This window comes from Psammomys obesus, unplaced genomic scaffold (genome assembly GCF_907164565.1).
Source record: "Psammomys obesus unplaced genomic scaffold, mPsaObe1.curated_primary_1811, whole genome shotgun sequence".
Classification (NCBI taxonomy): Eukaryota; Metazoa; Chordata; class Mammalia; order Rodentia; family Muridae; genus Psammomys; species Psammomys obesus.
Genome location: NW_026596158.1, coordinates 393,187 through 403,427, shown reverse-complemented (window position 1 = coordinate 403,427; position 10,241 = coordinate 393,187). Strand labels below are relative to the sequence as shown.

Genomic DNA, 10,241 nt, shown 5'->3' with positions numbered 1-10,241 from the left:
CCTTCCTTCCTTCCTTCCTTCCTTCCTTCCTTCCTTCCTTCCTTCCTCTCTTTTCCCCTCCCTTCCTTCCTCTTTCTTTTTGAGACAGGGACTCCGGTAGCCCAGACCGGCCTTGAAAACCTCGAGCTCACAGAGATCCACCTTCAAGTGCTGGGGTTAAAGAAAAAAAATGTCAACCCCAATATCCATGTTCATATATATTGTAAAGACCAGGTGGGGTCTTTAAAAACTGCACAGCAAGCCTAGGGAATTTAAGCCAGTGGTAGAGCTCTTGCCTAGCACGCACGAGGTTCTGTTCCCAACACACAACTCAACAAACCAAAACACTTACATAAAATATTCCACTTGGTAGCAGTTAATTTTTCAGAACAAGGGAATGCTTCTAAGAAAGGGAGGCACCCTCAAGCCATGCAGGATGGGAGAACGGGGTCTTGCCCTCTGTGGGCTTGAGTATGTGTGAGGCTGCTGTTGTGAGCTTTTAACTCCAAGACATGCATAACTCCCCCGGGAAAGGGAATCCGGTGACGGGGTGGGGGTGGGGTGCGTGGGCACTGAATGGTGAGCACAGCAGAAGTGGCATTCCTGGTATTCATTGGCCCCGGCTCCGAAACACACTAGAGGGTTCACGTCTGCGTCTCGGAAGGGGAAGCAAGAGATCTGGTTCTGTCTAGGAAACCACAAGATGCTGTGTCCTTCTGGCCTATTGCTGCCCGACCTGTGACCGGAGCAAGCAGGGATGAAAGAGGGCAAGTGAAAGGCATTGAGACCAGCCAGAACCGGTGCCCATCGCAGAGCTTGGAGAAGGAAAAACAGGTCTCGGCTAGATGCCCCACTGCTGTAGCCTGAAGGGACGAGGCAGGGCGTATGCGACGTTAGAGGTTGTTGGTGGCTTCTGGGAACAGTATGGTCCTTTGCTCCCCACTGGGAAGCACCTCACTGCATCCTCCCCATGTTTTTTGGAAAGTCACGGGAAGGCAGTAAAGCCTAGAGAGTTAAAATAACTTACCTGATGCCCCAAAGCACCTTAAATAGCCAAGCCTTGTCTTTAGGTATTCCACCCCGGGGCTCTAGGCAGTGGCCCCTTTCCTGTCATCCTCTCCCTCCTTTGTAAGCAGAGCCACCCAGACCGGTATCCAGTAGAAGAGGTTAAAACTGCTAACATCTAATCTAAGAGCAATAGCAGTCACTGGTGGTGTTCTCTTGATACCAGACTGTGCAGATGTCCAAAAAGTGTCCTCAGAGTCCCCATTGATGGGGACCATTGCCCCATCTCAGCAGTAAAGAAGCTGGGGCTCAAAGAAATTAGGTCACGTGCAAAAGCAGTGTAGGGCTACACTTGTCTCTGTGTGTCCCCAGGACCTTTACACTAACTCTGTGCTTTCTCAGCTTTTCTTTGTAGGTGGGTATTGTGGCTGTGGCTCAGGTTCTTCTTTTTTTTTTTTAGATCTATTTATTATGTATACAATGTTCTGTCTGCATGTACACCTGCACACCAGAAGAGGGCACCAGATCTCATTAGAGATGGCTGTGAGCCACCATATGGTTGCTAGGAATTTAACTTAGGCCCTCTGGAAGAGCAGCCAGTGCTCTAACCTCTGAGCCATCTCTCCAGCACTTGACTCGGGGTTTTACTCTGTAGTCCATGTTGGCCTCTAACTTACCATAATTCTCCTGCTTCAGCCCCTTGAGTACAAGTGCTGACATAAGCTCGTATCCACACCTAGTTACACTAGTCTCTTCTGATGAAATATTTCTGTTGAAACTTTCGTCGCTTTGGCTTTTTTCAAGAAATGGTCTCTTGGCTCTGTCCTGAAACTCACTATGAACACCAAACTGGCCTTGAATTCATGAAGATCCTCCTGCCTGACCTCCCAAGTGCTAGGATTAAAGTCCTGTGTCATCATGCCCAGCTATTTTTTTAAAGTTTTGTTTACATTAATTTATTCATGTATGTATGGGTGTGTGGTAGTCAAAGAAATCCATTTTAGGAACTGGATTTTTCTTCTACCGTGTAGCTTCCGCAGATCGCAATCAGGTCGCCATGCTTGGCAGCAGGCACGGGCACCCACTGAGCCATCTGGATGACCCCTCTGCTGGGTTGCATCATCATCGTCATCAATACTGAGGGTCCAGCACATGCTCCACCACTGAGTGACACTTTTGTATTTCTGAGACAGGGTTTCTCTGTGTAGCCCTGGCTGTCCCAGACTCACTTTGTAGACCAGGCTGGCCTCAAACTCAGTGTACCGCTGGCCTCTGCCTCCCGAGTGCTGGGACTAAAGGTGTGAGCCACCATGCCTGGCTTGTGACACTTTTTTTAAACCTTTTTGGGACAGAGTTTAAGTTGCCCAGGCTGACCTTGAACTTGAGATCCTCCTGTTTCATCTTTCCAAGTGCTGGAATGACAGGCCTGCACTCATTAGTCATTCAACTCTTCAAGATCCAAGGAATCAGCTGCTTTGAGCTGCTTTTTGGTTGTTTGTTTTTGTTTTGTTTTGTTTTGAGACTGGATCTCAACTCTGTAGCCCAGGCTGACCTTGAACTTGAAAGCTAAGATGGCTGCCATCTTATGCCACATAGACTGTGCTGAGCATCTTACATATGTTAATTTCCCCCTCCCATTTTTCTATTTCCAGCTTACAGGTGGAGATGCTGAGGCCCAGAGAAGACAGGACATGCCCTCTTGCCACCCTGGCCTGCGACACCCACCTCAGCGCTGCGGCTCCTGGCCTCCATAGCTCTGCAGAGAGTCACCTGGGGCTCAGTCTCCTGTTTCCTCTCCTTCTGCTGTAGGACCAGCTTCAGCTCCTCATGGAGCAGCTGCCGCTGAGCCTGGGGGTACAAGATGGAGGCATGAGGCACAGAGGGATTGTGGGGTAGAGGTTGGGCTTGCCAGAGAAATCGAAGCAGGGATGCCACAGGCGGACAGGGAGTAGGGCTCCTCACCGCTTCCTGGGTAAGGGTCTTTTCTCCTGACAGGAGGCCCCCGTGGGGTGATACGCAGCCGTAAGCAGGGATCTCACTCTTCCGCTGAGGTCTTGCTGCCTGTCAAGGAGAGACAAAGGACCGTGGGACACCAGACAGGCCCGGGAAGACAAAGATGGGTATGTGGTACCAGTCGGCACTCACCTGAGCGTCACTTCCAACACGCTGGGCCTCCTGGGTCGGGGGCTCTAGGAAAACAGCAAACACAGCAACGTTACCTCATATCCCCTGGCAGCGCCCTGAGAGCCCGAGCCTGTGCTCATTCTGGTGATCCTTCGTCCTCAAGTGCCATAGTTATTTCCAGGCCAGCCTGGGGTACGTGGTGTCTCAAAGCCTGAATGCAGAGCCAGGCAGTACATACTTGGAATCCCACCATGTCTGATTTATTCCCCGGAGAGGCAGCCCAGGACTTTGCACATGCAAGGCCCCTGTTCTACTAGCTGAGCTGCTTTCCCAGCCCTTGCTTTGAGTTTTGAGACAGGGTCTTCCATACGTGTTAGCTGAAGATAACCTTGATCCTCCCATTTCAGCCTCCCAAATGCTGGGGTTACAGGCCTGTGTCACCATTTGGAGTTTCCTGAACCCCTGCTTCACTTCTGAAAATGCGCCCTTTGAGAGGCCAAGCAAACCTGTGCCCGTTTGGGGGCACACAACTCAAGAAAAAGGCCCAGGGAAGGCAGCCTCCAGCCAGGCCCATCTGGAGACACGGAGGAGGAGACCGTCTCTGCACTCGGCCCCCACCTGGCATGCCAGCCCGCCAACCCTGCCACACAGGAAAAGGTCAGGCGCATGCGGCACATTCCCTTGCACAATGGCCCGTCTGCTCTGCCAGTCACATTCTGCCCCTGCCCACCCACCCACCCACCCACCCACCTCCATACAATGGCCCTTCATAGCTCCCCACAGGGGCAGAGGAGCTCAGTTGGTACAGGGCTTGTTGAGCATGCACAAAGGCCCTGAGTTCAGTTCCCCAGCGCCACATAAACCCGGCGTGGTGGGCGCACAACATAATCACAACACTCGTCAGGTAGAGGCGGAAGGATCAAAAATTCAGCGTCATCCTTAGCTCCCTACATGAAACGGGTTTCAAAAACAACAAATTTAGCCCACGATCGGCCGGACAACCCACCTGGCATATACTCCACCCCAACAACTGGCCCCCACAGTGTCTGACAGTTCTAGTCCGCAACTCCCAGCGAACCTAGATTCTCTGTCCAAGCAAAGCCTTTCTTGTGTGCCCTCAGGTCCTCCACACAAGCCCAAGACCTCTTCTAAAATGGTTGCCCTGTGAGCCAGGGCCTGTGAGGGCAACGACAGGCCTGGAATTCACCCTGTAACGGGCAGAGATCAAGGCTCAGGGTCACACAGCCAGGATGAGGCAGAGTAAAAGACTGACTGTACTTTTGACCTCTGCTCTGTACCTAACCTGCAATGGCAAGACCCAGTTTGCAGAGCCACTGGGTCAAGGGCTGAGGTGGGCAAAAGGGGTCAAATTGAATAAATTCCAGAGGGACCGTGTTAGTGCCAGGCCTGGCCATGGACCCTGTTTTGCTGGCAAGTGAAGGAAAGTTAGAGACAGAATTTTATACACTGGGTATGGTCCAAGGCTCCTGTAGTCAAACCGGATTATGAGTTAGAATGCAGCCTGAGCTACATGAGACCCTGTCTCAAAAAATTGAAACATGGGGCTGGAGAGATGCTCAGCGTTTAAGAACACATATTGCTCCTGCAGAGTTCTGTGCCCGGCACAGCAGGCAGTTTCCACCTGCTTGTAACTAGCTCCATGGGGTGCCCTGCCCTCAGCAACATGCAGACCTGCAGACATACACACATGGACATGGAAATAAAGAATAATAAAAATACTGAAACAACCCGAGTGGGAGGCGGGAAGGCTTACAGTTTAGGGCCAGCCGGCTTGGACTACAGCATGTGACCCTGTCTCGAAGAAGAAAGAAAGGAAGAAATTCCAAATTTAAATAGAGTCAATAAGGTCTGTGGGGAACCTTGACCTGACATGGTGGCAGGTACCAAGGAGGATACTGTAGGCCATATTCTCCTTGCTCTGGGCCCAGGCAACTAGGCTACATTGAGAATCTGACACAGGAAGCCGAGGCAGGGCCAACCCCAGTGTCCTCCCTCTTCATCTGGGCCTGGAACAGCTGCCCAGCCCAGGTTATATTTAGACTGCTGAGCCCTTCCAGAGCCACGTGCCCAGCTCCTGGGCAGGGGTGGGGGCAGCTTCCGAAGGAAATGGACCCTGCACAGGAACTCTTTGTTCTCAGAGCTGCCCGTCCCGCTAGGTAAGGAAGTGGGGGACAGGCTTCCTGGGAGTCCCAGGTTTGCATCACAGGAGCAGGGAACGGTGAATAGTGACAAGGCAGAGCTTTCTGGATGTCAACAGCTCATTTCTTGAGGCACCACTCTCCCATATGCCTGAAACTCTTCCAAGCTTTTCCAAGAATCCTTATTTCTTAAGCATTTACTATGTGATAAGGTTAGAAATAGAATGTCTTAGCCAGGCGGTAGTGATGAATACTTTTAATTCCAGCACTCTGGAGGCAGAAGCAGGCAGATCCCTGAGTCTGAGGCCAGTTTGGTCTATACAGAACCAGTTCCAGGACACCCAGGGCTACACAAAGAAACTGTGTCTTGGAAAACAATAATAGGAAAAAAAAAAAAAAAAAAGAAATGTAATGCCTTTTTATCAATGCTGGGTAATGAGCCCAGGGCTTCATGGTTGCTGGCCAGTCACTCTATCACTGAGCTACCTCTGACAAGGTCTCGAGCTCCAGGCTGGTCTCTAGCTCCTTATGTAAGGGAGGGTGACCTTGAACCTTCGGTCCTCTAGCTACCTCCCTAGCACTGGGATGGGAGGCTCGACCATACCAGGTTTTATGGGATGCTGGAGATCAAGCTCTTGGCCTCTTGCATGCCAGGCGAAGCACTCGACGATTGATTTACGTCCTACCGCATATCCCAGCTTTTTTCTTGCTCTTTCCTGAGGCAGGGCCACACGAAGTTGCCCAGGCTGCAGACAGGCCTACACCATCAGGCCAAGATCTGTCTGTCCATTTAAGGCCTGAGTGTGGCTGGGAGGAACACTATCTGTGGACTTTCCAGAGCTAAGGATTCTGCCCTGGCTCCTTCCCCTCACAATCTGCTGTCTCCCTCGTGTGTGACTTCTGCCCACACAGAGCTTGGCTTCCATAAGCCACCTGTGATCTGCAGCCCTCGGCAATGTCCAGCTCGTCCTGGCTCTGAACACTAGATAAAGCCTGTAATGAGGATGATAGGAAGGTACCTAGACAGCATAGCCTGTGGCCACTTAGGTTTTCCCAGCTCCAGTACTTCGTTAGCCTGAGCACATAGAAAATCCTTCTCTTTACCTGAGATATGTGCTCAGTAAAGTAACTTCATGGGCATGGTGGCAGCCGAGAATCCTAGCAGTTGGGAAGCTGAGGTCAGAGGACTGTGAGTTAGAGGCCAGCCTGGAGTCTGTCTTTAACACACACACACACACCAGGTACTTTGAATATTCCTTGTATATGTTAAGTGCTCAGTTAAAGTTTCTGGCAGCAGCAGAGCTCACAGAGCGGAGGGGAGATGCATCTGTTTCTCAGATTCAGCTGTACTTGTGTGTTAGACAGTGTCTCCTGGTAGACACCCACTATGTCGCTGAGGATGACCTTGAACCCCTGATCCTGTCTCTCCACCTATGAGTGCTGGGATTACAGGCATGGACTATCACACCTGCCTTCCATGCCCAGCCTTTGCACCACAGCAGTCCCCAGCCTCAGACCAATGGGGTCCATGCTATCTCTCCAGCACCCACTTTCAAAAGCCAGGAACCATTTCTCAGTGATTCACATGCCATGCCACACCAGCCACGCAAGGCCCATCTTACAGATGGGAAAGTAAAGACAAAAGTTGGAGTCTCTTGCCTGAAGCCGCCAGCCAGGTGTAGCTGGGCGCACCTATAATGCAAGGACTCATCCGACTAAAAAAAGAGGCCTGCCAGAGCCTAAAGCTAGCCTGGGCTACGTAGAAAGACTCTGAGACTGTGTCTCAAAAAATGCTAAAGGAAGAGCCTCGGAGAAAGTAGAGCAGTGGACAGAGCCTGGCCTAGCATGCATGTGGCCCTGGATTCTATCTCCAGTGTGCACAAACACGCAGCATGGAGGTCCATGCCTGTGGGCCCAGCACTTGGGAGGTGGAAGCAGGAAGCTCAGAAGTTCAAAGTTAGACTCAGCTACAGAAATTGGAGCCCAGCCTGGGCTACATGAGATCAAAGAACTGCCTCTCCCCTCCCCCCCAAAAAAGGGTGGGAACATAGGACTTGAACCCAGAGCCTGGCTCCGAAGTTCATGAATTTAACTACAGTATCACCCTCCTTTTCCAGCCTCCCAGAACCCTAGGAGCTGTTGGGCCCAGACTGGCCAGCTGATTATTTCTTACCTGTGAGCCTGCAGGCACCTCCAGAGCTCCTGGTCTGTCTGTCAGCCCCAGCCTTGAGCTGGGAGGGAAAAGGGATGGGAAGGGGGAGGAGAGGAAGGGGGACCCTGGCCATTGGCTGCCCTGCTTTGATGTCACCACAGGGTGGGTGGTGGGGAAACAAACATCCCCTTCTCTGCACTACATCCTTCAGCAAGGGGGTGGGGATCTGGCACCATCACCCGCTCCCTTGCCAAAGCCCAGACCTCCACCCCAGCCCTGGTTCAAGAATTTGCATACCACCCCCATTGGAACACTCAGCACTGAGCCTGCATCATCTCTGGGCTCCTGGACCCAGGCCTAGCTCACACAGTCCCTGAGACTCCCAAGACAACCTTCTACACTGTCTCCCTGATAACCTGGTTCAAATCCCAGCTCAGGCACTCCTGGCTATTGGAACTTCAGCAATCACAGGGCATCTCTGGGCTTCAATTTCTTTGTCTTTGAAATAGGGTAGTAAACACTCTGAAGGCAGGGGCAGGCAGATCTCTGAGTTTTGAGTTCGAGGTCAGCCTGGTCTACAGAGGGAGGGCCAGCTAATGCTACACAGAGAAACCTGTAAAAAAAAAATGCTTATCTTTTGTAATAGTTTTAACGTTGTGATGGGTCAAATGAGTTTTAAAACTTAAGGTGGGGCCAGTGAGATGGCTCAGCACAGGAAGGCCCTTGCCATTATGCCCAAGGATCTAAATTCAGTCCGAGCCCACATGATGAAAATCGAGAACTAACTCATGCAAACTGTCCTATGACTTACACACACACAAACACAGCCTGTGACACTTATGCGCACTCAATAAATAAATGGAGTTGGAAAAGAAAGGCTAAGGCAGGGGCTTAGCAGTTAAGATCATTCGCTGGTCCTCCAGAGGACCCACGTTTGGCTCCCATCCCCACCTAGAGTGGTCTATGATCATCAGTAACTTCAGTTCCCCAGGAGCCAGTACCTCTGGCCTCTGCAGGCACCTATCTGTCCTCCCATGGCCACAAGCAGACTCTCTTACACATAATTAAAAATAATAACAAATCTTTAAAAAAAAAATAAAGACAAAAGCAGGCCAGGAGGCAGTGGCCCACGCCTTTAATCCCAGCACTCAGGAGGCAGAGGCAGGCAGATCCCTATGAGTTTGAGGCCAGCCTGGTCTACAGAGCTAGTTCCAGGACAGCCAAGGTTACACAGAAGAACCCTGTCTCAAACAAAAACAAAAACGAAAATAGTCACAAAAATAAATAAATAAATTCAAGAGGAATAAATTTCCTTTTGTTTTTGTTTTTTTCCCAGACAGGGTTTCTCTACACAGCCATGGCTGTCCTGAGACTCCCTGTGCTACATACTGAGTTGAGGCCAGGCTCATGAGATAACGGCTTAAGAACACAAAGAACAACAACAACAACAAAATGAGAGTCCTGGATAGGCCTCTCGGGGGGAGGGGAACTTTGAACCTGTGATCATAGACTGGGTATAGGAGAACTCCAGTTTATTGATTATTGAAGCCACCGTCCCTGACACTTGCTGTATCCCCAGTTGTATGCTGGGCCCCAGAGCTCTGCCTCGGCCTCAGGGTGGGCTCCTTGTGTTCGGTGTATAACTACCCAAGAAGCAAGAAGGAGGTGATGGAGCTCACCTCCAACCTCAGTTCACCAGATAGATGCCTTGCGCCCCTCTGGCCTGGCGACTCCCAGGTGAGGAGTTCCGCATGAGGGACAGTGACTTTCACGAAATCACCCAGCGAGCAACTGTATCACACACTTAAAGCCAGTCCTACCCAGCTCTCAAGCCAACGCCTCAAGGCCTCACCCCCACTCCACTGTCCCCCAACCCAGCCCCCACCCTGCCCTGACTCACCAGACCCTGAGGAGGAACGGCAGAGGAAGCACAGATACCCCCACATTCCTTGCCACCCACCCACAAGGCCGCTGTCTCAGATGCTCTCCGCTCTCTGAGCTAAGGCCTAGAGCTGGGGCCAGACTGAGGCTGGGGGATTACCCCCAAAGCTATCGTCAGCAGCTTCTGCCCCATTGTCCATCCAGGCCCCCGGGCTCCACCCTGGCACCTCACACTGGCTTGGGTGGTCTCCCTGTGGACCCTCCTGTCACCCCATAAGGAGAGATCTGGGCCTATGCTGAGGGCATGGGGTCAGGAACAGAGCGGCAGGATCCTGGTGTGGGGCCGCCCCCTTCCTCTGTGAAATGCCCCCTGCCCACTCTGAGCCACCAGGGAAGGCTGGAATGTGCTGAGCTCCTGGAAATGCCTTCCAGCTCTGGCGGGCCAAAAGCGATAGGGTGTGGCCAGAACAGAGCCAGCACCATCCCGGAAGTGAGGGCGGAGGCTGCTGCTGAGACCCTCGCGTAACTGTACCCTCTCTACCATGTACTCCTAGAAACACTCAGACATCCACTTGCTCATTTATTCATACAAGAAGCATTTACTGTGGCACACACCTATGATCCCAGCGCTTGGCAGGTGAAGGCAGGAGGATCTAAAGTTCCAGGTTGACCTCAGCTACGTTCTGAGCTTAAGGTCAGCCTGGGCTACATTAAACCCTACCTCAAAAATCACGACATAACAACAAACAAAGGTGAAAGAAATTAGGACATGGGGGCTGGAGTGATGGCTCAGTGGTTAGAGCACTGTCTGCTCTCCCAGAGGTCCTGAGTTCAATTCCCAGCAACCACATGGTGGCTCACAGCCATCTGTAATGAGATCTGGTGCTCTCTTCTGGTATGCAGGTGTACATGCAGGCAGAACACTGTATACATAATAAATA

The 10,241-nt window shown here is 51.6% G+C and overlaps 1 protein-coding gene and 1 long non-coding RNA gene across 3 annotated transcripts in view; one reads left to right on the top strand and one right to left on the bottom strand.

Moving 5' to 3' along the window:
- Prx (periaxin) overlaps nt 1-2,988 on the bottom strand; it is a 12,281-nt gene extending 9,293 nt beyond the window's left edge. The window contains 2 exon segments of the mRNA XM_055595014.1: nt 2,710-2,832; nt 2,947-2,988. Of these exon segments, the coding sequence (XP_055450989.1) occupies nt 2,710-2,736 (27 nt within the window). The 5' untranslated portion in view covers nt 2,737-2,832; nt 2,947-2,988.
- On the top strand, nt 2,640-8,701 carry LOC129667384 (uncharacterized). 2 transcript variants are annotated; one of them, XR_008718726.1, is made up of 4 exons: nt 2,640-2,838; nt 2,980-3,104; nt 3,516-3,765; nt 7,385-8,701. It is a non-coding gene; the product is annotated as an uncharacterized LOC129667384 (long non-coding RNA). The 2 variants fall into 2 exon arrangements; XR_008718725.1 differs by lacking the exon at nt 7,385-8,701 and adding an exon at nt 4,230-4,506.
- The last annotated feature ends 1,540 nt before the right edge of the window (nt 8,702-10,241 follow it).